The sequence below is a fragment of the Solea solea genome, chromosome 4, assembly GCF_958295425.1.
Source record: "Solea solea chromosome 4, fSolSol10.1, whole genome shotgun sequence".
NCBI classification, from domain to species: domain Eukaryota; kingdom Metazoa; phylum Chordata; class Actinopteri; order Pleuronectiformes; family Soleidae; genus Solea; species Solea solea.
The window spans coordinates 20,317,981-20,345,614 of record NC_081137.1 but is presented as its reverse complement, the minus strand read 5'-3'; the positions used below and the strand labels follow the sequence as shown (position 1 = coordinate 20,345,614).

Sequence of the window (27,634 nt, the reverse complement as noted above, 5' to 3'; positions counted from 1 at the left end):
GGTTAATGCAACTATTTATTTGAGTAGGGACATGTAAATATGCCAGATTATAGCCATTACCTTACTTACTTTAGCTATTCACCGTTTACTGGCAAGACTGGCACCAGGAAGTATTGCAACTTGGTTTCCAAAATGAGAAGAACAAATCACATTTCCATTAAAAATCATGACAGAAATAATGGTCTACTGAGACATTAAACTTTAAAAAATAACCCCCCATGAGCCAAAATAGTTTTAAAATGCCGCCTCTTTGACTGATGCCAGGAATATGGGCAGTTTGTTTATTGATAACAGAATAAATGAATAAGCTGTCGCTGTATCGGGCACGATCATATGAGTGAGATGGATGTGAGCTGTTCACTCACAGCAGTCAGTCAGTGCGTTCATATCTTCCAGGGGATCTGTGTGTGCTCTGAGAGTGGTAAATTATTCCTCAGGTACATAAAGCCTTCAGTGCTGTGAAAACACATTTTTGAAACGAGACACTTTGACACGGGTTCAGAAGTGAAACAAAACGTGTCTCGTCGCTCGTCTCTGAGAGCAGTGTTCCTGCGAGTCATTTGTGTGTGGACTGATAAATTTTCTCCCAGTTCAGTGACTCTTCAGCTTCCTCTTCAAACTGTGCCAGATCCTCTTTAGCTGGCATTACCACAGATCGTAAATGTGTGACGACAGTTTTGGGGGGAAATGGTGCATCGTTATTCCACTGAGATGTAATTAGGAGGAGAATGATTAAATGTGACAGGGTGGTTCCGTTTGTACCAATTTAGTAAACGTCACAACATGAGTATCGGAGCTGTGCTAGCACTGGAGGATGACCGGACAACTTTGTTATTGATTAATTTTGCAAGTCTGGTGCAAAACAAAAATTGATTGTATGTAAAGATGAACAAATAACTCCCAATGTGAGGCCTCAAATCTCAAGATTTGACGGACACCATGTCAGTTTTTAAAATTGGAAAATGACAGTATTAAACTTCAATACTATTGACCTTCTTCTGTTTTTTTTGACAACAAAAAAAATAATTAATTCCAAGTGCGATATGTATTCTTAAGTCCACAAAGTAACCACTGTCTTGTTTTTCACAATGTGTCCTATTTCAAGTTCTTGTTCTATGAACACCTCTTATTGTATTTTAACCATGTACTGTTTTTATTACTTTCTGTAAGTCTCCTTTTAAGATTCTATGCTTTTATGCCGGTGAGCCGAAGTCAAATTTCCACCTTGGAGGACAATAAACTTTTAATCTATTCTATTCTATCAAATTTCGGTACCTAAAGAGTTAATCACACCTGTTGCGACGATACAAGCCGTCAATGACACTTGTGTCCACTCATATGTGCTGTGCTTTTCCCTCAATATTTACATTATGTGCTATAAAAATGAGCTGGAAACTAGTCATACCAACATTGACATCAATATTTTATCAATAATTTGTAAAGTCATCATTTAAAAAAAAACAAACGACTGGCGACTGAGTTGTACACGACATTCCACGACATCAACAACCAGAGTGATTAAAAAAAGAAGAAACAGGTTTAGTAAGTGTTTGGTTTCACCCTAAAACAGGGAAGTGCATTCATTAATTCATTCAAGTGCACATTTTAATTAAATTATCTCACAAAGCCAAAAAGGAACTTCCTGTATCCCACACTCAAATGAATTTTCCCCCTCGGGTCGTGCCCCCGTCTTTTCCACTTTCCACATGGAAATAAGAAACAAAACAGTTTGGAATGACGCTGAACACACAACCTCCACGACAGCAAAGGTACTATCATCACACTCCACTACAAACCCACACTGATACAAAGGCTGGAGGGATAAGTGATCATCATTGAAACAAACACAGTGGGGGCAATAAAGACCAGCATCCATTTGTGGCCACTTTTTTTATTTTAATCTGAATGGGAAAGTTGTCTCAGCCTGGGAAAGTGGTTTTTCTGGAGACAAAGTGTATATGTACAACAAGGACAATAAAATTACATTCCCAAGGCACTTATGAATTATTCAGCCATGACGCGGGGCTTTGAATGAGCCTAGTCAAGGTTTGAACACTCATTATTGCCCCTGGGTAATAACAATAATAATAATAATACGACAACATTGTGTTTGTCACTTGTTTTACTTTGTTTTGTAATGTTGGGAATACTCTGGGACACTGTTTTGAGGATAATTCACTCAACATCAGGATGATATTAATGTGTTGCTGCATCCACGAGGGTCAGATCCTGTAAATGGTCAGATGTGAAGATAAAATTATTGGGTATTGCTTTCTTATGTTGTATTTTCTTATTTTTTATTTTATTTACAATTGAGGAGATATTGACTCAATTTGATTTTAGATTCATTTTGGTTTATTTAGAACTATACCCTTACCAGTTTTGCCTGGTTATGGAAGCGATTTTCACTAAAATGTACATTAAAAAAATCGACCTGTGTACAGCTCAGAAGCACAACAGATTGTTTGAAGTAATTACAAAAAAGGGCAAAATATGGTGTTTGTCTAACACATGACTCTTCATAAGCGAAATCTTTCCTCTTGTAATAAAAAATTAAACATAAATTAAATCTGTGTTGCAGGTTTATGACTGAAATATGTATCAGATCTAAAATGATTTCTTATCACTTATATTTGCAGCTCTAACCCCCAAAATCAAATCTATCCCAGCCTGGTTAAATTACAGCTGTCAGATCAGTCTTTTAGTACAATGTCATTTAGTGTGTTAAAAATTCATTAATAAATCAAGTACAGACTTTCTTTTTCTATAATTTGTCAATTAAACTTACAGCTAAGAAACCTGTTTGTTGGAAAATTTCTACACTGTTCCAGTGTCATGTGCTGCTGTTATTGCTGCAAACTTAGCAGCAGCAATGAGGAAACAGGCTCTAGGACAAGAGTCCAATCATAAAATTGTCACTCTCTGGAGGGAAAAAATAATGAAAATGAAGGACCATGAGTTGAGACTTCCAGAAAGAAAAAGAAACGAAACATGGTGACAAAACAAAACGTCGCCTGTATCCATCAGTGCTCGACAAAACCTGCAGCACAGAGACACTGAAGACCTGCGACGCTGCTTTATTTTTAGTAAGACCTGATGAAGCTGCTGTCAGTGAGGAGGGGTCAAGTTCTTTGTTGTTATTGTTGTTGTGATTCTGGATGTCAAAACTTTCAAGACAACACCACCTACAGGAAACTGAGTCATCATCATGGCCCCCTCCCTTCTTTTTTCTTTAGCAGTGATTCATGCTTCGAGTGTTTTTTTTTTTTCAACAAGATGATTCAACAACTCGTCACTGTGGCATTCAAAGAGAAAATATTCATCATTCAAATGTCCTGAGTCTTACAAAGCGGCACACATGGATAGATAGATGGATAGATGGATGGATGGATGATAGATATAGATGGATAGATAGATGGACGGATGATAGATGGATAGACCTATGATAGATGGATGGATGATAGACGGATGATATTTTATTGCAGACTCATCTGAAAGTTCACAATGTATGTTAACATCTAATGACTTGTCAACATCTGTCACATGTTTTTATTTTTATTTAATTTACATCAATTCACTCATTCATCTTCTACCGCTTTATCCTCCACAGGCGGGGAGTCATATCACCACAACAATGTTGTCTCTATATTAAATTATCCATCAACAACTGTTTTGTGAGTGATCACAGGTCGCAGCCCTGTGCTTGAATGACTGAGTGTGTTGTTTACAAGTCACTGCAACTGCTTTTAACTGGAAACTGGACAAAGAGAAGTTATTAACAGCAGCAGTGACGGCCAATATTTTCCCTGACTGTTATTCATAAAGCAATAATAAAAATAAAATAATCCTCACAAACATCCATTGACAGTCATGGCTCTGCTTGTGTATTTGCTATTGAAAAAGGTAAATATTTATATTATTCTTTGTCTGAGATAATTGATAATAACGTGTGTGTGTGTGTGTGTGTGTGTGTGTGTGTGTTAATAGGATCAGATTGTTGAGAAACTGGGAGGGAAACAGTGGAAGCTGCAGACTTTTGTCACTAGAAGTGTCCCGAGTTTGTCAATGGGAAAAAAAAGCACTCATTAAAGATACCAGTATGTGTGTGTGTGCGCACGAGGAACATCTGTGAATGGACGTGTGAAAATAACGGATATTGAATTTTTCCACATGAAAAGAACGGTGTAAAGACGAGCCTGGAACTGCACTGCAATCACTCAAGGTGTGTCCCGATATCTAATTTGAGGGGAGCTGCAAATAAATGATGAAAATCTGAGAGTGATAGAGAGCAAAGTATTCTGACTTGAGGCGTTTAATAGTAGCGTATGAATGTCAATCATGCCAACAGATACCAAGTGATTCATTTCATCTGGCAGTGACGAATGTGTCAGTTATTTACGGATTCCGACTCCGCATTTATCACAATAATGTCGTCTGTCTTACTTGATAAAAAAAGCTCCGGAGGTAACGATCGCTGTGGACAGTCCTGGATATCCCTGTTGCTATAGTAACTAAAGTCACAATGACACCTAATACAAAGGCACTTTGCTACTTATGGGATTCAGAGTGTGGAGAAATGACAGACACACTGGCTGAGGCGGAGGAAAAGAGAAAGGGCTCTTGTGAGTTCCTGAAGGACGTGGTAATCAATCGACACAGCTCCACACCTCTTGTTTTTACGCCCTTAAGTCACAGACAAAAGCTGTAAATGAAACCACGACTAGACTGAGATGGAACAAAGCAGGACTGCCTCTAATTGTTTCCAGGGTTGTGGGTGACACCCCCCAACTATCACAGCATCAGAGGAGTACTGATTTTGATTATCAGGTGAGACGACCTAAGGATGGAGTTTCTGGAGTTAAGTTGGAAAGCTGAATTGATGACAGGCTCAGATCCGAGGAGAACTAAGACAACGCCAAACATGGAGCAACGAGATGCTAACAGTGATTCTCAGAGTTAAGGTATAACTTTGGTTTGAAGGAGAGGAGGAGAGGAGAGGCGTCAGGTCAGGAAGTCTGGCACCTTCCTCTGCTGATACCTAGAATCGACTTTGGGGAGGACTGCATAGTTAAGTGATCGGTCCTTTTTTGGTCTAGGTTCAACAATGAGGAGCACTCGGTAGACAAATTATGGGTGTCAGGGTTACACAGAGGCCTTTGTGATTAGCCAGTTTCAGCTGGTCTATACTGAGTTGTTCGGTTTGTGCTCAGGAATGTAAGTGCTCATTTTTAAAGAAGTTTTTCTTTCAAGCACTATCTTATCAACGCCTACTCATTCCACTTCTGTCGAATCCATCACCCAATTAATTGGGCTCATCCAATTTCACCTCACCTTCGCTTTGCTGTTCAATATGTGTGGGCTGATCCAAATTATTCACCAACATAATGGAGGTTCGCACGAAAAGAGCCCTGCATTCTAAAAGGTTGAGATAGTTTTCCTAGAAGAAGTTTCCTAGAAGAAGTTTTCCAGAAAAAGAGGCGTGACGCAAAAGGCATGTGTGTCACAACCACGTTGCTCTCATTTTACTCAGCCTTCGACTAAACCACCTACAAATGAGACATCTGCGCACAAAGCAGTATTTTGTCTTTCATTTAATGATGTATGGTTTTCAGATAGCACATAGAAAACACACACATGTGTTCTCAGGAAGCCTTGAAAAATAGTACTTTAATGCAGCAGTGGCATCCGCACACGTCCACCAATGAACTGACTCGCATACACAGATCAAATTTAAAACATCTATTGCCGACTTTAACTTCAAAAGGTCTTTCTTTGCTCATTTGTCAGTATTGGGAACATGTTTTCAACAACTCCGTATTTGACTGAAGATGAAATCATCATATTCGAGCATCTAAAGCCTAGTTTTTAGATTTAGAGGTTGATGCAATTTGACCTTTTAGTTCTCACAGAGTAAGAGGCAATCAATGCAGAAGTTTAAAGTCATCCCACGTTTACTGTGGACGATTTTACTGGCTATACAAGTTAAAAGATGTAAACTCCTATGTTAGCAAACAGTCACCTATATACAGTATGTTATTCAACCAAGATGACAACTTAAGTCAATCAGCCTTTAACGTGATACACAGTCATTTGATTTGATTCTGATATTAACAATATTGATTAACATTTGAATTTGTTAGATTTGCACACACACACTAATCAGTGAAAGCAAATTTTACTTCTGCATTTAACACCATCTTTATTACACACAAACCCCTAAGGAGCAACGGGGGGTGGTTGGGTACCTTGCCCAGGGTCACCTCGACTCTTGACCGATCGTAGGATTCAAATATGCGACCCTCTGGTTACAAGCCCAGTTTCTTCCCACTTAACCAAGGGCTGCCAGAAATCAGCATACCCATAGCCGGAGTCGCCAGAGGGAAAACCAGGAATCCTAAGTGCCAAACCATATAGGACTAATATATCATAACAATGCTTCAGGACAAATTTGCCAGGTCTCTCTGGACTTTACAGCCACTTTGGTTGCCACAGTATGTCACACACACACATACAGCACATGCACAGACCCAGTGTGTCTACAGTTCATCTCTTAGGTTTGTGTCCTGCAGCCAGTATTTGTAGACTGACACAGGATCTACGTTCCAGTGCTTGTGGAAGGATATGGCCTGGCGTAAGGAGATCAACGAGTAGTTGTAGTCATCTGGTCGAGCCTAGAGTAAACAAGTAGGGGGGGGGGGATTGGGGGTTTCAGTGCGAGTGTCACGGTGTGTCTGCGGCTTCATGACTCACATATCATTTACACACAGGATTAACACTGCTGCTAAATACATGGGACTGTTGCCTCGGGGTAGCACATTTCAGCGATCTGTTTTTTTTAGCCTCAGCGATCCACGAGGAAGCCTTTGTGTCTTTTACCACTTTCATTTGGAGAAGGAAAACACGGAGTGGGCCTCATGCAGCGTATGCCTGATATTAGATAAGGGTCAGTGTCTAAAAACACGCTCAACACATGAAGAGCCTTTGGCTTACAGTTAGCTGAAGACTGAAGGCTCATTTATACCGTACGCAAAAAAAGACAAGGGCAGAGAATTAGAATTACTCATTTTTGCACACACAAATTAGTGATAGTGAATTTGACCTCTGCATTTGACCCATCCAGTTGTGAACACACACAAGCTGGGTGCAGGAGCAGTGGGCAGCACTTATCTGCACCCGGGGAGCAATAAGGGATTGGGTGCCTTGCTCAGGGGCACTTCAACCTCCCGGTTATGAGCCCAATTCCTTTCCTCCTTCCGTCTGTACTTTGCCTTTATTTCACTTCAAGCAGTAGATCTTACGAAGACGGACGAAAACAGAGCAATACCACCATAAATTGTGTGAGCAGCACAGAGACAACAGTCTCATCAGTCAGGAAAACGACCCGGTTTAATTTGAGGGATTATCTGGCGAAGGTAGTTGTCAAAAGTCGCTGCGGACATGCGGACATGCAGAAATATCTCTCATTGGCAAAACACCGATGAGTAATATTCCCCATTACTGGGACAACTTAGATTAAGTACTTACCACTTCTCAGGCACAATAAAAATAACCCCTTTTAATGGTCGCTATGTTGATGCCTGCAACATGGTTACTCCTCTAGAGGAAATATTGTGTAAACGTCCATACCAACGCAAAAGACACAGGTATGTAGTAACCGAGATAACGTTTGGAACGGACGAACGTAAAGCGGATGGAAATTAAGAATTTCAAGGATTCCACCTGTGTGTGTGTGTGTGTTTTGTTCTCTACCTGGTGAAACAGTGGACTGTGTGTGATAGGGACACCAAGGGAAGTGAGGCACTTGCCCAGCACCATGTCATCAGGAGCATCGTCGCTGTAGCACCTGCAACCGCTGGAAAGTAACCTGGAAACTGCCACCCGACTGAGCACTATCCTGCACACACACACAAAAGATAGACTCTGATGAGACATGGATTTCATGACGGCAACATTTATCTGATGGAGGATTTATTGGTGGAGCTGTGTGACTGTCTGACTGGGAGGTAGTCGTTGGTTTTGTTCTTGATCATGCATGGCAACATAAGGCACCAGTTTATTTTAGTTGCAAAAACCAGCTATTTGACTTACATTCATCATTCGTCAGTTCCAAAGCAGAGCTTCCCTCATGTTTTCTAAAAGTGGTATTTAATTCCTTCAAATTGTATTTTAAATTCTACTCACTACAAGTTACTCAAGTTTTGATGATGTTTAGGACGACCACGTCAGCACTCACAGATTGGGACGGGTAGATGCATAAATTGTCTTATACTGTAGCTCAGCCATTGCTTAACGGCTCTGATCAACGCCTGAGACTAGGACGAATAACTACCATATATATGTTATTGTTTTCATGTGAAAATAGGGATAGAGATTAATAATCAGTCCACTTTATTTCTGAACTTGCATATATTTTGCATATATTTTTTTTATAAATATGTTTCAGTTTATATTTAGACTGTACATGGACTTGCATGCCTCTTGTGTTTCTATTTTGTAACATATTCTGGAGCTACTGAACTGTGAATTTCTCTGTGAGATGAATAAAGTATCTATCTATCTATCTATATTTCAACGCATGATGCAGGTGATTATTACAGCTGGGCTCCGTGTCACATTTGAAAGGTTTCGCTTCACAACAAAGGGCTCACGTTCAAAGTTCGTAATTATCCATCAACATAAAAAATATATTTTTTTTTAAATAGAAATATTAGGCTTAATGCTGACCATATAAAGTGTCACAATATTACGTGCGATACTCAGTCAGATAAACATTTAAATGCCATGGATTAGTTTTATTCCATGTAAGTAGTTCTAAAAATACTTAATTACTTAATTAAAAACCCATTTATTTATTCATGTTTAATGACGTTTCAGCCCACCTGCAGTACCGTAATGGCTCACTAAGAGGTCATGACCCAAACTTGCAGTAGTAGTATTTGTAAATCTAGATAGATAATGTTTGTTTTAGTAGTAGAGCTCTTCATTCATTTGACTTGCATACATTTGCAGGCTACGATCACTGTGACACTTGTTTCCCATCGCAGTCTCACCCGCCTCCTCCTGTGATGTAGCTGTATCCGTTCCGGACCAAGCCGAAGCCGTATCGCTCCCCGAGGCTCACCGCTTCTTTTGGGTCATAACAACGCAGCAGTCTTCGCAACCGTGGTAAACTGCAGACGCATGAACACGGACGGATGAACACAGACAGACAAACAGGAAGTGAGGTGCGAACCAAATATGTAGATGCACGAGTATCAAACTTTATAAAGGTTCTTTGGTTGCTGGCAAAACTCTGTCTTGTTTCTCATGTTGTGGCTCTCGCTCTCAGGCTTAAAATGGCAAAAATAGAATTTTGAATATTAGTGAAATATGCGTGACTAAGCAAAAACAAATGTGTGACCTGTACAGGGACAGAGAGAGATGGAAAACTCCAAACAGAGGATGTGATCTTTATGTATAAGTTGTGTTTCTAATACCGTTTATATATTGGTACTTATTTATCCAGTTCTTTACAGTATTTTACTGTATATCATTTTTTCTTTTGTTTAATATATCTTTCTGAGTACATCATAGCTTACTTATTATCTCAGTGTCGGCTGTGAATCCATGTTATTTTCTGTTCTAGTAGCTGCAACGAAAGTCATCCCCCCCCCCCAGAGGTAAAGTAAGTATTTCTGATCCTGATTGATGACGACACAATGTCTCAATAGCCAAACACAAACTTAATAAAATTATTATCATTTCTTTAAAAAAACATTTGAAAACAGTCAGTGGAAAGTAATCATAACACTGGAGAGAAAAAAGGAGAAAAGTTATGGAAGCAATTTTTCTCCTTGTGAGTGCTGTCTTCAATGATGTACAATCATCAGCAAACTCAGGATTCAAAACATCGTGGAACAGGTTTGCCAGATAAGATGCTGCACTTATACCCGGCATTCAACTGTGTTCATACACATATAAACATCTGATGATTACTTTTCACGGGCGAGAAACTGAAAACAAGAGTGAGCAGATTTGTGTCAATATTTCCAAGCAACAGTTTATGAACCGGGCAAACAGAAATGAATCACAACAACAAAATACACAAAGTGCAAATAAAACATTGATTTAATCATTCAAAAATATTGTATTTTATGTGTTTGAAAATACACTTTTTGTTTCCAATGTTTGCGCTCCCTGATTTGTTTGTTTGGGCGGGGCCTTAGAAAGCTGCCGTCTGATTGGCAACCGAGTTTTGGAGCAACAGCTCAAAGGACCCGAAATCTCACGGGTTTGGAGACGCTGTCCGCCTAGAACTCTAATTGCAAGTATCTAACGTTTGTCAGATTATAAACGTTAGATACTTACAATAATTTTGTCGGATGTCGTCGGGTAAAACGAGTTCCAGACAGAGAGCGACTCCAAGCCTGTGACGACTACTGGAGAGAGAAGACAATAAGTCACCGTAGAAACATATATATACAGAATGTTGAATATCAGGCAACAACATAAATGAAAAGAAAGAAGAAACCTTGGCAGAAGATGGAAAAGTATCCACAACAGCATAACAACAACTCTTCTATCAAAGCCTTAAATGACGGCAATTGTTTTTGTTTTCCTCCACAGTTCGAGACATTTTTAATAGAGCTAATGAGGCTTTTTAAATGCAGCATTTGCTGGCATCTAATCCTGTGTGTTGAAGCGCTATGAGCTGTGTGATTAGGTAGTCAACAGACCATAACACCAAAACAAAAAACATACTGTCCACGGATTAAGATGAATAAAGTGGCTGCACACTTTTTATCAGTAAAACCAATATTTGAATTAACATGCTTCCTTAATCCTCGGTGACAAACCACGCTCTTTTTATGAGTGACTTAATATAATTTATGACATCTAACAAAATTAGAAGTGCGTATTGCCAGCATGTTTTTGTTGTTGCTATCAAATATCAAACGTGTCTTCTAAAAGGTGCCAGGGAAAACAACCATTTACCTGATGAGTGTATCGTCATCAACGATGAGAAGCCAGTCCGTCTTTGGCACAGCTTCACTCATAAACCGCCTCAAGATGGCAAACGTCTTCCCACAGTGTCCTGCGGCAAAATGAACACAAACACAGCACGTGTGAGAAAGAGACAGACGAGGTGAGGGTCACCGATGTCCGAGCAAGAGGGTTAGACTGAAGAGGAGCAGAAATCTCAAACCCCATTACTGAGTTTGGACTTTTCACACAAAATGATACCTTGGGTTAAAAAGGAGAATCGTTCAAGCTTGAAAAGACAATTTGGACAAAGTAAGGATGTATCCAAAATACTGAAAAAGGGCTATAATATAAAATCAGATAAAATGAGAGAAAGAAAAAAACCCACTTAGTACAATTCATACATCCTCTATTTTGTGTCAACACAAACTGCAGCAACCACATTGTTCATAAAATTGAATCAATACCTCTAAATTGTAGTTGGTATTTCTACGAGATAAAAAGAGAAAAAAGGGAACATGTCTTTTTTATGCATTTATTCTCCTGAATACATAAAAAATGAGAATATTAAGACAGGAGAAAATGGGGACAGCATATCGCTGGCAGCGTGACATGTCCATCAGCGTGTGAACAAGAGCAGAGCGAGAGGAATTTAAAAATGAACAAGAGACAGAGATGGAGGTGTCATTGACACTGTACCAGTCCCCCCGCTGTGTGAAAGTACATGAGAGAGGCAGTGACGCAGGTAGAGATCTGTGCTGTATTCAGACAGGAATTCTACTCCGACAGATAAACACAGGAGACACACACACCATTAAAACCATTAAATTCAGAGGGGTGAAGGGAATAACTTGAAGGGAAGTGATTATCTCATTACACCTGACAATGACTTGAATAAATTAGGCGACAAGTATTTCTTGAAGATGAAAAAAAAGGATGTGACTGACTTTGACGAGGGTCAGATTGTGAAGGCAAGATGACTGTGAGGTGTTCCCGGTACGTAGTAGTTAGTGCCTAACTAAAGTGTTCCAAGGCAGGACAGAGACGGTGAACCAGTAACAAGGTCACCCAAGGCACCCAAGTCTCCAGAATGTGAATGGGGGAATGGCCATGCTGTTTCAAGTCCCAAAGCTCAGTAATACTTCATTTTTATCTATTTTTTTGTTGAGTTATGTACTTATATGTGCCAAAATAGTTTCCCAAATCTCTCTTCAAGGTCATGGACTGTTTCATTTTGTCATCTGCTTTACCGTCTCTGCTATCATTCCTAGCAGCTCTTCCCGTGAAGTGCAAATGCACAGGGGGAAACAAACAAGTCAAGAAGACAACTCCCATGATCTCACGCTGCGTTCCAACCAAACATCAAACAAGGTATTTTGTTGTTGTTATTTTCATTGAGAAACCCCACAGTGGCAGAAATGACATACTTCGCAGTTAAAGAGGGAAAGGACAACATTTCGTGTCACGGTTGTGTAAGGACACAGATATATTTTTCCTCAGAGCTTGTCACGGTGCCAATGTAAAAGGCTAGGACACTGGGAACACAGGAGAAAAGAGCACTGGACATGTAACCAAACTGGGTCAAGGGTTAGAAAACTACATTTTTGATCCAATGAAGGAAAAAATGAGGGAGGCAGGAATATTAAGACACAGGTGAACCACATCGGGGCGGAGCAGATAATCATAGGAGAGACACACACAAAGAAACCTCATAAGTAAGCCCGTGTCCAATTTGCCTCATCTCCGACACACATAATTATGGGTTTCTTAGATTATGAGGCCAGTAGACAAACATGACCAAATGTAATGCTTAGCAGGATTATGGAGAAGCTACTTCACCAATTTTCATGGACCAAGGAGCTGCAGTAGCGACCAGCTCACCTCTCTCCGTATTGGGCACTCCCAGACTGATCGTGGGTATGGAGGCATCAGCGACGTCGCTGTAATACTCCAAAATCTCAGCGTCCTTCTCCCAAGTTGCCTTCACCACTGGCACTGAGGAGACAAATGGGATGTGGGGGTTTCACATCTTTTAATAACACAAACTACTTTCAAGTTTGTTATTAAAAGCACAAGTGGGATTGAATACAGGAAGACATTCCCTGGTCCTGACTGGAGGGAGAGAGAACAATTCTATTGTCTCTTATCAAGGCACTGACGAATTAAAAGCGTACTTGCTGCACCTGCAGCGTACTTGCTGCACCTGCATTAAAATACATAAAGAAAATACAATCATGTTCTCACACACAAACATTTCATAGCCCTCGCGAATGGGGACCAATCCTGCATTCATTTATCTTTTACAAAGAGAGGCAAAATAATTGATTGTGCTGAGAGTACACCCCAGGACAGCTTGTTATTATACTATGAAATTAAAAAGCAAATAACTCCACTTGTGTTCACTCTTTGTACCTTTGCATTTTGTCAACTGCTTTAAAAACAGTCCAGTCCACAACTACTGGCTCATTTTTAATAACCATAAAAACGGATGTCAATGTTTTGGATAATTACATGCGCACACACACACACACTGATGCAATTTCAGCAGACAGCCGAGATGAGGTTGTGAATTTGAACAGGTAAGTTTTTCACCTGACACGTTCCCTCTCACAAAACTGAGAGGGAAGAATAAATTCCATTTCATTTTCATTTATTTATTCTGTGATAAAACATCAATTAAAAGGGAATAGACACATATGTTAAGTTCATGCACTGGTGCCTAAAATCAAGGATCGTAATGCTCCTCCACCACTGTAGGACATAATTAATCTTTGAAGTAGTAGATCGTCGCCTCCTAACACCACGTACCTCGCTCGGAGTGGAATCTCTGCCACGTTTTCACAGCAACAAATACATCTTTTTTTAAAATGGGTTCTCCCTGAAAAGAGAAGAGAGAGAGAGAAAAAAAAGACCGTCTTTACTGAAAAAAAGGCATGAAAAAAATCAGTGTGAGGGTGCAGTATATACAGAATGTAATGGACTTAAAATTGAGTCAGAGTGGCAAAATGAGGCACACTCAGTTCTAACTGTATTATGTGTGTGTGAGTGGGGGGGGGGGGAAGCAATGTTTTATCACTTCAATTTTCTGGCCTGACATAAAAATTCTGACATCTTGCATCATTCTTGCACCGAATTTCCATTTCAGGAGTGAAAATTACCAAATGTCAGGTGCGTGTTATTACTTAATTAGAGCTGTCAGTTCTGATCTGCTACCTTGGCAGAATATCCAGCTCAAACTTGCTTTGCCGCGGCCATAAGTACGACATTCTACGACAAGTCTTCTTCATGTTTGGTGCTTTCACGCGTTACATCTGCTTGAAAATGGATGATCCGGACTTGAGCGTTACAACTTTTGTTCCTTCACTACTGAATCGGTGTGAGAAAAAAAAATGCATCCTTTGGCTTTACAACATTTGCTAATAAATGTTAGCAAATATGCTGGATGTTGGTTGAATTATAAAGAACCTACACGTTCTTAAACGGCTTAACATTCACATTCAAATACATAGTTGGATTAAATTTGACCAGTTCTTATTACAATTTTTATTTTTTTACCAGATTATAAAACATGTTATAGTTGGCCGAAACACATGTGAAGAGCAGCGTAGGGCTTTTATTTCCTTCACAGTGACTTTGACGTCAAATTTTTGTCCGTTTTATTGCTTTCTTTCAATCCCCCCCCCCCCACCCTCCTCTGTTGTTGAGGGATGGGAATGAGCCATGTATCTCAGATCCACTGTCTGATGATCAATGGACATTTATCTCTAGTAAAAAAACTGTATTTTATGGGTGAAGTGGCCCTTTAACAAGACTTTTTGCTATTCACACTACTGTCAATAGACTTGCTTATACAAAGGGTTGGGGGGAAAAAAAACACCATCTTTAATTCATATTTCTCACTCAGATTCATGTATAAAGATAAAGCGTGTCACCCAGCTCAACAAACAGTGCAGTGATCTGTCAGTGCACCTCCTGTCGAGTCATCGGTGACTGAGCTCATCCCTTGGGTTCTGTGTGCATAATGTACTCCGTGTGCATAACGTGTTTGACCTTTGACGCAGGTGGACGCTCAGATATAAATGAGACTTATTATTGTCAGTCAAAACTAAACAAAACAACATCTATCAATTGTGTTTGTGTAACCATTGATGATCCTCTGGGTTTTGACATTTCATTTTGGTTTATAGAAGGAAAGTAAAAAAAAAAAATCGGCCTCACATCGCTGCGTCACATGAAGGTGATAAATATGAGTCGTACATACACAGTTGGGCAGGTAGGTTGTAAATGTGGTGGCACAGTCGTCCCTCGACTCAGTACAAAACTCTGGCACAGCTGTCAGCTTTGGACCTTTTCCTTCGTCCCAAATATACAAAGCAATCTATGAAGGAGACAAAAGCACGTTTGTGACGTCAGCTTCTCAGTAACGTAATTCCTAAACGGTGGAATAACTGCCAGATATCAAAGGGGAACGTTATCTTGGAAAAAGGGGGACAGAAGTACTCGCTCATTGAACATTTTTTGGCAATAATACAGCCATAAAATCAAAATAAATCAAGGCAGCCTGAAGGGTTAAGAATTTCATAGGCACTATTAAGACTCATACTATGAATTTAAAATGTTAGATTTGGGAATTAGGCAAATTGGACACTTTAAATTGACCATAGGTGTGAGTATGAATGGTTTTTTTTTTCTCTATGTGGTCCTGTGATGGACTGGCGAACTGTCCAGGGTGTACCCCACATATGTCAGCTGGGATTGGCACCAGTGTCCCCCGTGACCCACATATGGAATATAGAACGGTAGAAGATGGATGGATAGATGGACAGTCTGTTGCATTTTGGCATTTTGAGCAGTAATGATAAATCAATAAAGTTGCTCGGTATAGAAGCAAAATGAAATAAAACTTGTTGAACCAGAGCACAAAGTACCTCGTGTTTCAAGTCGATGGTAAAATCCGACTTCAGATGCTCATGTTGGATCCGCTCTGCAAGTCTGGTTTAAAAGAACAAAAGAAGAATTAGAAAGAAGACAAACAAGTGAATGGAAGTACAAGCATTCCTACACCGTATAGGGGAATGTACAGGTTGGAAGATCTATATTTTTTGGGTTAGTTTTAGTCGCAAATTGTGATTTTTATCGTTATTATGATTATTGGGTATGATTATTCAGGATGGAAAACATGTACAACTCTTATTATAGACAGGGTCTCACTTGAATGTACTTGAGATTATGACATAAAGACTTCCTTCCTACTCTGGACCAAAAAAAAAACAAAAAGCACACACACACACCTCTGGAGTAGAGGCGCACTGAGAGCCAAGCCTGCTGCAGGGTCAGGATAACCGAAGGAACTGGGGTCCTCGGAAAAGGCGTAATGGTGGATGATTGAGGCCTCGTTGTCATGGAGATGCTTACCCAAAAACCATTCCTGTGTGAAACGAAAAAGGAAGGGGGGGGATTCTATGAAAAAACTATTTCTCACTTATATTTGTTGCATGGCTCTCTTATTATGTGCAGCAGTGACAATTAAGCAAACAGACGCCTGCAATGGAAAGACGATAAAGTTCTTCCAGCCTGAAATTTCAAATTTGAAATTTCATTAAAGAAGAGCGGGGGGAAAGCAAAACAAGGTCCAGAGGACAAAGAGAATGTTCAGCTAGAGTTGCATGTATGTTCGAAGGAAAGGCAACATCAATCCTAATATGGCTGTACCCATTTTTAAATGTTATTTTTAGACCTCAAACCTAATAATCACAGTGAGTAACTTTGGATATAACATGCTGGCCAGAAGCAGATCAAGATAAAATTGAGCCCAATTACCAAAACAGTTGTTCTATGCAACTGTATATGGTCATTTCAGTGTGTTTTTCTCACCTCATGTACGTGATACCTCTGCAGGACTTGCAACAGAGCAGACAACGTGACTCTGGTTTCCTCCTCGATGAAGAAAAACCAGGATGCTGATTGTCCATAAATGCCAGAGAGACTGGAAAGACACACAAAATGAGCCTGTTAGCTTTTTTTCTCCCACACATGAATCACTACAGCTCCATTAAATTAAACCACATCACATGTTTTTGAGTTGATTAATTTGTTATTTATCTCTATACTGTATGCATGTTTTTACACCGACCGAGGAAGTGCGGCGAGGACGCTCCAGTCCCCTTCATACTCGGACAACTCATGGAGGAGAACAACAGCTGGAGGTCCCTGCATGAAACAGAACAATTGAATTTTACAAAATGTCCCTAGATTATGAACATGCTGCAACCACATGGAAAAACAAAAGCACAGCAAATATCCCCCGGAGCTGTTTCTCTTAATGGCTATAATGTGCGATGAATAGAGAGTGCACTTTGGTAGAATAAAGTCAAAGATACAAAACAAACCAAGTTATTTGGTCAATGTGCTTGAAATAATGTGGAACGAAAAGTCAAATGTCACATGCAAAGTATATATTAATTCTATTGAAATTCAACATAAATATTATGTTTCTTCTTAAGGCTTTAAGGGGGAAAAACATTCACAATATTTTGCTAAATCAATGAAGCCAAAAACTTATCTGGCAACCACAGCTAGTACTTTATCAAAAAAAATCTACATTGGCTACAGTGTAAAATTGACATTATGAAACTGGTCTAATTCATTTCCAATCCAATCCAACTTTATTTATAAAGCACTTTAAAAACAACAGCAACAACAGCTGAAACAAAGTGTTGTGCATCAGAGATAAATAAAACAAATACAATATAAAAACGTGAGAGCTAATAGACCTAAGAACAAACAATATAACAATAACAAATTGTAAGAAGATCTCGTTTTACTCCACCTCATGATGATTGGAGAAAAAGCTCATTTTGGATCATTTTAACCACTAGAGGGCAAGAGCAAGCATTTTCCTTGATTAAAAACTAAACATCCAACAGTGAGACTTCAGATAATAACGGAGGAGGAGAATGTGCTGCGAATGGAGGTCTGCAGAAATGGAAGTGCTCAAGAAAGTACAAGTGATGTTAAAAGTAGTAAATTAAGCAAAAAGGCGGTGATTCTCATATGGAAACGGTTGTCGTAAACAACAGCTGCAGCACTGACTCTGACACTTATCTACTGAATAAAGCTGAATGATATGGTGGTGGGTGGCGAGACATTGATGTTGAGTAATAAAACGTGTACGCCCCGCTGTGTGTATTTAGTTTGCTTTATACACAGTTATTCAAGGCACAAAAGGAAGAAGAAAAAAAAAGGTGCTAACATTTTTTCCACCTCACCAGTGACTCATGCAGAGCAACTTATAAATCTATGCCGTGCTGCTATTTATAGACCAGGTATGAGCGCAGTTGTAAGGATTAAGGAGCGCAAAAAAGTAAAATATTGTTTTTATTCTTCCTGCTTCTGTGAGCTGCAAATTTTTGTTCTGGCACCAGTGATTCCCAAAAGGCTTTCCTCTAAGTTATTACAACACAGCGGCACAACTCTAAAGGAAGCGTACAAGACGGGAGCATTGTCGTCGTTTCTGATGTTTGTTTTCTGACCCTTACTGAATGCGGGAATACGCCTTTGAACGAGGAAGCTTTATGGCTTCCCATAAGCTGTTAACTCTCGTCACACTTCTGATAAAGTTTGTTTCAAGTATTTCCCACTTTGTGCGAGCACAATAACACTGAGACGGCTTGTTTACACTCTCTTTAAGCAGTGTTATCTGTATCTGTCATAGCTGTACTGTATTTTACAGGTTTACTTTTGTAGCCCTGAAGTACATTCAAACGTTTGAGCTTTTCTTTTCATTTGATTTTGGGAATCACTGTCGAAACAACGATTTGTAGGGTTCTTTTTCAGCTCTTTTAATATTGATTTGGTGGTTTTTCTTCCTTGCCTTATGTTTTCCCTGCCTGTTGTCTCATTTCTTTCACCTGTGGCCTGCTGGTTTCCCTGATTCCTCCCGTGTTTCCTTTTCTACCTGCTTTTCTTTTTTAAACCTGGCTTCAGGCTTTGGTGTTTTTCATTTAATCGCTCTGATCTGCCTGCCAACTGCCGTTAATGCTCAGACTTTTGTGTCGTTTCCAGTGTTTCCCCTATTTTTTGTCAGCAGCGGTGCAGTGGCAGGGTATTTTTTTTTTATATTAAATGGCCTAAATGGCTTTAACTCTCAGCTTTTACTTAAGAAGTTATAAGAGTTATAATCCTAAGTGGCAGATTGATTGCAGGCGACACGTTTGTATTACCATAATTTGTACTTGCACTGTTGCAGGAAGCCGGTGAATCCGTGTCCTTGTCACCAGAGAGGAAAAAGCTGGAAAAACGCCTGTACATAGTTTCCAACGCAAACAAATGTTAATTTAAATAGGTTGTTATACAGTTCAAATTTCAAATTTAACACACAAAATCTGGTGCTCGTGTACAGCGACAGTGTTTTGCTTCATTTTAAATTATTAATGCACTATTTTAACATGCAGTAAAGTAACTGCCAGATATTGAAAGCTATTCTGGAAAAATGAGCAAAAGCACTTAACTCACAGGACATTTTCTGGCCCTTTTATGGGTAAAATAAGCAAAAAACAAAAAAGAGGCTTAGGTGTTAATGGGTTAATGATCATGTGAGGTGCTCAATAATGTATAGCAGCAGTGGCACACTAAAATAATGCTGAATGAATGTAGGGGAAACACTGGGTCCACACTCCAGTTCTTCATTTTGGGTCCTCCCTTTTAAAAACATGGAGAAGGAACCTTGGATCAAATATCTTGTGTGAGACTATTCCTGCTCTAAACATACACGTTATTTTGTGGCTTGACTTTTTTTTTGACATTTTGCTTTAACAATATGTGTTGCTTAAAACGGACGCCCCATCCTTTACTTTCGTTGACTTCTTGTATCCCTCAGGTAGGCTGAATGAAACATCCTTAAGTGCCTAAACGCTAGCGACAGACTACGCACACATGCTTCTTCACAGGTTCAGAGAGAGATGATGATGTAAAGGGAGGGAGCGTACGTAAGCGAGATGGCTCTGTAATGAGTTTGGATGACGCGGCTAAATAGATGCACCGCAGGTGCTGACGTCTCGGAATAAAACAATACACTTTACAGGCGACAACAACAAACAAAAGAGCCTTGTGACTCAAACGTTAAAGGACTAGTTTCACTTGTACATGGTCAGTGTATTGCACGCAGCTGACTACGCCTTGTAAGCTTCCTGTACCAAAAAAGCAGCCAGGAAAAGCATGGTCATGGTCAACGGCTGCTTCAATTAACATGTTTTGTGTTATTTAAGCAAATTCTAAATAGGCTTGTAAACACAGAAGTCACAGAATAACACAACAGAGCTCACTGATGACGGCAACAGTCAATTAACTTCTCTAGGTTCTATGAGCTAAAATTGCTGTTTTATTTCAGTAGAGTCTGGGGTGATGGTGAGTCAGGAAATTACAAAGTACCATAAACTAAACAGTTTCCTGTTAGAAAATGTAGCAGCCTCATAACAAAGAAGAAAAGGGATGAGTATATTCTTTAAATACCCAATACCTTTAAATACCCACTCGTCCCCGCCTGAATATCACTATTACCAGACACTTTCTTCAAACTTACAGGATTCCCACACCTTGGTTGACATCAAATTCAAGGACTTCCCAGGACCAATTCCCTCAAATTCTAGGACTGAATGTGCCGACACAGTTTAAGATGGCAGGGCAGCATGTAAGAGACACTTTTGTTGATTTGCATCACGCTCTACATCTGGATTGAAGTGATTGTCCTTGGGATCTTGGTCAAATTCAGTCTTTGTTGAGCCACAGATCTTAGAATTTGCATTTCCTAGGCATCACGTAATTTGCTCTCTCTCTTGCTCAACGTTACTCGCTCTATTGTTCTGCATGGAATCTCACGTCAACGGTGGAGAGACACGCCAGTGATCATGACTCGACCCTTGTTCTGCGTAGGCCTCGTCTAAATAAATCAAGCAATGCAGGGCGCATGAAACAGTAGGTGGCGTCTTTACAAACAAGGGAGACTTAACTTCTTTCTGGCACAAAGTTCAAGCACTTTTCAAATTCACAAACTTTCAAGGATTTCAAGGACCAGTGGGAACCTTGAACCTTAGCTGCTTTAAAATCTTTTTGAAGAGTCACTAACATATAACATGGAGAATGGTGCAACTCTTCATCTGTGCCTGCTTCATTATGCAAGTTTGGTTACCAGGTAGGAATTGTGTAAATTTAAAGCTCTATTGCAGAAGTTTTACAAACATGTTTTGTTTTGTTTGTCGCCCCAATAACATTCCATGCTGCACACAGGGTGACAGACTTTACATCACGTGTGAGCAGGCGAGGCGTATCAGCGAGACATCTTCATATGGGTGCTCTATGGATGAAAACATCAACAAGTTTCTGGATACAGATAAAACAATAAACCTGGATTTTCTGCAGGACTTCACAAAACACATGACGCACAACCTGCCCCGGTGCAAACCAGCTCACTACAATCAAGATCTCGCTTGCTTTCATCATCCAAATCAGGAGAAAAGTGCTCACACTCGTCACAGCAGGTCACCACAAACACACACAAAGACGCAGACTAAATAGAAGAGCTGTTATCACACCGTGTTTGTCTTGATTTTACATGGATTATTTCCTCTCAGCATCTCCACTTCAGAGTGAGACACACACACACCTGTTTCTGTAGCATTTTTCTTTCGGTGATCAAATTTTTTCAATAGCTCTTTTCTGTACTTATTCATAAAAATGAAGGATGAATAAATAAATCCAGTGCTGAACAAGCTATCTCTATTGACTACTATTATTGTATGATTTATTTCTCTGGCTGATAATGTTGCAGATTAGGTTAAGTTTTATGTATTGAACTACTAAAAACTAGTTAAAAACTTGTTACATGAAATGTAAATTATTTTCAGAAGTTGTGTAAATGTTGGGTGGACAATGACCCTGAAGGGTTAGGGTTAGGGTTAATCCTTACATTCTTACATTCAATTGTGTACCTGTCTTTTATCGCCTGTGCTCTTACATCATGAGACAAGAGTCAAAATGGCAAAAAAAATCCCCAGTTTTTTTTGCCAATCCCCAGTTCTACTACAGACAAAGACTTCCACTATTTTGGAGGCTGAGTTTTGACAAGAAGCCTGACAGAATGTATTGTTTCCCTTTTGCTGAGTCAGCATTGATGCCATGAGTGGGAGGACTTCAAGAGAATCTTTCACATCAAAATATGTCTGAGCTGAAGCAGTTCTGAAGGAAACATGCCAAAAATTGTGCAGGCCTGATCTACAACTACAGAAAAGAATGAGTAATCATGGCCAAAGGAGGTTTGACCAGTTCATAAAACCAAGGATTCACTTGTTTCTACCAAAACTTTGACAGAGAGAGAATATGTTCAGTTTAGGGCCATTAAAGAATGGCAAAAACAGATTTCCTCACCTGCTCTTGGGGATGAAAATAAAAAGTCAGTCTTGACATTAATGGAATTGATTTAGCATTAATTTGACACTTTTTAGATGTTTTTATAACACGCTTTTTCAGTGTGCAATTGTGTGTATGTGTGTGTGTGTGCACTTCTAAACCTGGACTGAATAAGGCTGAACCTAATTTCTGAGGAACTGGTTACCTCTGGGGCTCAGTTTTGCATTGTGGTTAGGTTAAGGTTAGGGTTAAGCATTAACTGTTAAGGCTGTCCAAATCAGTGAAAGTCAATGTAGTGTCCTCAGAAGAATAGCTGCACAAACCTGTATGTGTGTGTTTGTGTGTATGCCTGGCGTCTACAGATAGAAATAAATTAGCTAATAGCTTAATCTGGTACAAATTTACTGTTCTCTTGCTGAGATTAAATGGATTATAAGAGTTTGTTATTTGTTTTAGCACATTGTGCCTTATCACTTCTGACTAAGACAAAGCTTAGCATGCACTGTATTAACAATTAATGCACAAAACCAAGTACACATGTCAGGCCTAACTGCCTCTTCTCGTAATGCATGCACTTCATCTTTGTTTTCTTTTGTTTTCATATGCTTCTCTGTTGAATTACACCCAAGTATTGAGTTTAATGATGGCACATTAATTGCTGTTCACAGCCGCTACGCCTAAAACAGACCATGAATCACAGAAGGGATTGTTGATGGACAGCCATATTATTATTTTCTTAACCGTTGACACGCTCACAGAATGCCTCGTCTTTTTGTCTCTCAGCAAGAAATTGGTGTGTAAACACCTTGGACTACTGCTGCTGCCGTCGGCACCACAAACAACACATGGCGTCAAAAGCAAACAATCGGAAAAAAAAAAAGTGTCAAATTCAATCACATTTGTGTCACTTCAATCGCAGACAAATCATTATGTCAGGTTTGTTCAACTACGACGGTGCATGTGTTGTTCACAGCCTCTGCCTTCATTAAAGGCAACACAAACCCAGACAGAGCCACAAAGACGGGAGATAATTCACGCAACAAATCACAGCTATCATCATCGCACAAAAAAAACCTTTTCTGTCCAGTAGGTTTTTGTGAATTCTAAATGATGTGAGATGTTTATTTCACACAGTGATCACAAAGACGCAGGTAACATAATTATGTTGTTATTGCCAGCATAAAACTAAATACATTACAGGAAGTGCAGAGCCATGCAGACGGGCGTTACCTGTTCAAGTTCAATTGCCTGCTGCAAAATCTCCTCCTTCCTCTCAGCGGCTCGACGGGCGTGGTAGGCGTTTCCCTGACTCTGGATGACAAACACCACCTCCTCCAAGCCTGAGTAAAACGCCACAGGACAAAGGAAATTGCGAAGAGCAATGAGACAGGGTGACGCAAAGAGACATTCACACACACAATTTAAAATAAGTAAAACAGTGGCAAGGAAAATCAACCTCATAAAACGTCATTTGTTGTACCTAAGTCTGGATGTGCCACTGTGTGTCCAACCTCAGCAGAGGACCCTTGAGACAGAGAGAATGGCACAAATATCATTATTTTAATATCTTCAAACTACTATACTATATATATATATATATATATATATATATATATATATATATACACACACATATACATATACATATATATATACATATATATATATATATACATATACACATATATATATGTACTATAATATCTGGCCAGTGGCATGCATGGGTGGGGGGGGCAGGGGGGGTAAAAACATGAGGAAGTGCCTTAAGTCCCTGGTATATTTCCATGCACAGCGGCCCGTCCCACCGGTACGTTGAGTATAAACATTTCGACAACAGAAGAAGTAGTCGCCAAGGACAGTCACCCGAGCCTCGTCCTGGTGACCCTCAAACCGGCCGACACCACGACGACTCCCCTGCCTGACGGGCCCTTCGTCTGTGAGCCGCACAAACCAGACGTGTCCGAGGGAGCTGTAGCATTGTTCTCTTCTCCTTTTGGTCGGAACACGTCCTATTCCCTGCATCCAGACTTTACAATGAGACGCACACAGTGGCGTGCGTGGAAGTATACCACAGGCTTTACTGGCTTATATATGTGGCCTTTAAAGCAAAATATAAATTACAACAAATGGAGAAAAGTGATGCAGTGCACTATAAGATGCCTTTTGCAACACATTTTGCACTTTCAAACAAAATATGAATGTCCATTCTTCCCTACTGAAAGTGATGCTGTGCTGTAAAGGTTGTCCCAGTATAGGTACACACAGGTGTGTGAGAATGTGGTTAATTATATAATAGTGGTATCTGCCCCACCTGTGGCAGTGCAGCAGGTGCCCTTTTAATTTTGGCCCCTGCCCTTCCAAATATCTGTGCACACCACTGTATTTGACTACTTATTTTTTTGCACACTATGTGAAAATATTCATTCACATTTTAATCAAGTAAAATCCTATGGAAAGGATTGGAAACTTTTGTTTAAGAACTTAGCTGAAACTTAAACACTGAAAAAAACACTGTTTATACCAGAACCAAAACTTTCATTTGCTAAATTGTCACTTCAAATAAGAACTAATAAATTATGACAGTATAATTGTTAATTATAGTGTCTGATATGGTATTTTCTTCTATTGACAAGATTTTATAATGACGGCGAAATTGAAGCCAGTTTCAACCTGTCTGCCTGGTGCTAGCCGGTTAGTTAGCTTACACGGTAGCTGTGGTGGCTGAGTGCCAGGCTCTTATGACACTTACCGAGCCAAAGAAGGAGCACGGTGACAAGTTTGCGTCCGTTAACCACGTCACGGTGTGACATGACTCCCGTGGCTGCTGTTTTTGTTTTGTTTTTTCCTGTAAAAAAAAAAAAGGACCGTGTTTTAATGGCGACCTGGAAAAGATGTGCAGCTACATTTCTGTAGTGTCAGAGTGAATGCGCGAGAGAGTGTGCTGCACTTTCAGTGACTCTTACTTTGGAGCTGCAGCGACCTCTGGTGGACATTAGTTTACTCCCAAGACGTACGTTAACAGCAATTCACTGTTGCAGTTACACTTCTTCATAACCAGAGGTAGAAAGTGCTGAAATTGTTCCACTCAAGTAAAAGTACCACTATTTTGATAACATTTTACTTAAGTACAAGTAATAGTACTGATCTTAAAATGTACTACTAAGGGGACACAAATCTCACATGAACTGTTTTTTATTAAAGGCAAACCTTTAAAAGTTAAAGTACTGACCAAATAAGATATATAAACACATAATGTATGAAGTCAAAATGCGTCAAAGGTCTTTTTTCCACTTGGCTAAAAAGAAAAATGCACTTAAAATCATTATGACGCTGCTGGGTTTGTTTAATTCACATTATTTTTCTAATTTATTTAATTTCTCTTTTACACATAAAACTTGCTATTATTGACAGAAACACAGTGAAGAGCAGTGCAGGGCTTTTATTTTCTTTTGAAGGAGGTGACCTTGACGTCGACCTTTGGTCAATTTTATTTCATTTTTGTCAGTCCCAGAGATGTGTGTCTCAGATCCACTGACTGACGATCCAATAACACATTTATGCCTGGAGATTAGTCAATATTTTTTGTGTGATGTGGCCCTTTAAGAACATCCACACTGACTGAAACGCCCGTTCAGAATCCAGATAAGTTTTTGTCGCACTGAGAATGACAGAGTGGAGCGGCTATTTTTAATGTTTCCTATCAGTTGGTTACTATGTATGTAACTAATTCCTGGACAAACTGTAAGGAGGGTGTGTTTGCTCATTATTAATAATGAATAAATGTTCTACTCTTTCTGGTTTCTCCAAACAACGGTGACCTCTTTGTGCTGACCAAGGTTAGTTGTTATTAGTTTTAGTGTTAGTTTGAGTATTTTCCAGGTGCAAGGTGCAGAACAAAAGGTCATAATAAGTATTGTGTGTCATAAAAACCCAACAAAAGATGCCATTTTAAAATAGTATGAGGACAAATGAACAATCGTCCCTGAATCCAATATAACTGTGCATCATAGTGCTGAGGATGCAGTTAGTGTGTCAGGTAAAAATCAAACAACCAACAGACACACATGAATGTAACATAAATAATAATAAATAACCCTCATGAGACACATCTACAAACAACATAGCACATAAATAATACACGTCATCTGAACCCAAAGGGCTTTAATTTATGTATGAAATTAATTTACAAAGACGAAAACTAAGCGCATTTTCACTCAGTTTTAGTTTGTTATAAATATTAATTATGGACTCGAAGGTTCCTTCCTTCTGAAATATGATTATGTTTACTAAGAGAATAGGAAATAAATGTCCGTTTCCTTCAGCTGAAATAAATAAAGTCTCTGGTCACTCTTTGAGAGGATCTTAAATCTTAAGTTTCCATTTATGCTTTCTGAAATAACATGAAACCATATTTGGCTGACATGTTGTTTTTTTATGTATGACACATTAATCAACATTAAAAAAAATCTATTTGCACATAAATAAAAGTGTTATTGTACAACAAATTAAAGTGGGGTAAGTGTTTGACAGAGTGGATTTTACACTCTTACAGCAGAAAACAGGACCTTTAACTCTATAGGTCACTGAAGGTCGTCGTATCCTGCAGGAAATCACTTATAGCACAAACTTGACAATGCTCAGTATTTAAGGGCGTTCAACGTAGACTCAGTAGGTAGTATTGTTTTTTGGGTTGTGCTAGTTTCATGTGGGGGAAACATGGATGCAATAAAGAGGCTGTGTAGGCCGTAGTGCGTGTGCAGACTGGTGGAAAAATTCAGCACCAGTGAGTCAACCGTCCTCTGACCACAGAGGCTGAGCATGGACGTCTTTACTTTATGCAGGCCACAGAAATGGAACAGAGCAGCCGCTTCTGCTGAGAAAAACCACGGCTGTGTGAGTGTGTGTGTGTGTGTGTGTGTGTGTGTGTGTGTCCACATTTTTGTGTGCAAATAACATGAAACAGTACAGCAGGAAACACAGACGAGAACAAAAAAAAACTCCTCCTCAGTGTCCGGGAAAAGCACAATGCACAGGTGAGAGTAAACAGCTAAAGCAAACCAGAGCTGTGTGTGTGTGTGTGTGTGTGATTTTTTTTTTTTGTGTGAGTTTTGTCATGTTGAGTGAAACAAGGTATGAGCAAACACTGAGTTTGAACAAAAGCCCTGAAATGTGATAAGACTATGAAAACATGCAGCACATTCATGCTGGAGGCTCTCAGGTGACTCATAGTCCACCAACAGTACAGTGATTTTCCCTCTCTCTCTGGTAA

At 39.5% G+C, this 27,634-nt stretch overlaps 1 protein-coding gene across 3 annotated transcripts in view; it reads right to left on the bottom strand.

Annotated features, from left to right (window-relative positions):
* b3glctb (beta 3-glucosyltransferase b) overlaps window positions 1–25,297 on the bottom strand; it is a 40,845-nt gene extending 15,548 nt beyond the window's left edge. For 2 of the 3 annotated variants that reach the window (XM_058627565.1, XM_058627566.1), the window contains exons 1-13: window positions 25,115–25,297; window positions 23,846–23,890; window positions 23,596–23,705; window positions 17,096–17,172; window positions 16,837–16,948; window positions 16,254–16,390; window positions 15,891–15,954; window positions 15,224–15,340; window positions 13,771–13,840; window positions 12,844–12,957; window positions 10,975–11,074; window positions 9,051–9,170; window positions 7,750–7,894 (exon numbers count right to left, since the gene is read on the bottom strand). In XM_058627565.1, the coding sequence (XP_058483548.1) occupies window positions 7,750–7,894; window positions 9,051–9,170; window positions 10,975–11,074; window positions 12,844–12,957; window positions 13,771–13,840; window positions 15,224–15,340; window positions 15,891–15,954; window positions 16,254–16,390; window positions 16,837–16,948; window positions 17,096–17,172; window positions 23,596–23,705; window positions 23,846–23,890; window positions 25,115–25,175 (1,272 nt within the window). In that variant the 5' untranslated portion in view covers window positions 25,176–25,297. Of the gene's footprint in view, window positions 1–5,574; window positions 6,672–7,749; window positions 7,895–9,050; window positions 9,171–10,974; window positions 11,075–12,843; window positions 12,958–13,770; window positions 13,841–15,223; window positions 15,341–15,890; window positions 15,955–16,253; window positions 16,391–16,836; window positions 16,949–17,095; window positions 17,173–23,595; window positions 23,706–23,845; window positions 23,891–25,114 lie in introns of those variants that run through there. The other variant, XM_058627564.1, reaches the window with a different exon arrangement.
* Between the last annotated feature and the right edge of the window lie 2,337 nt (window positions 25,298–27,634).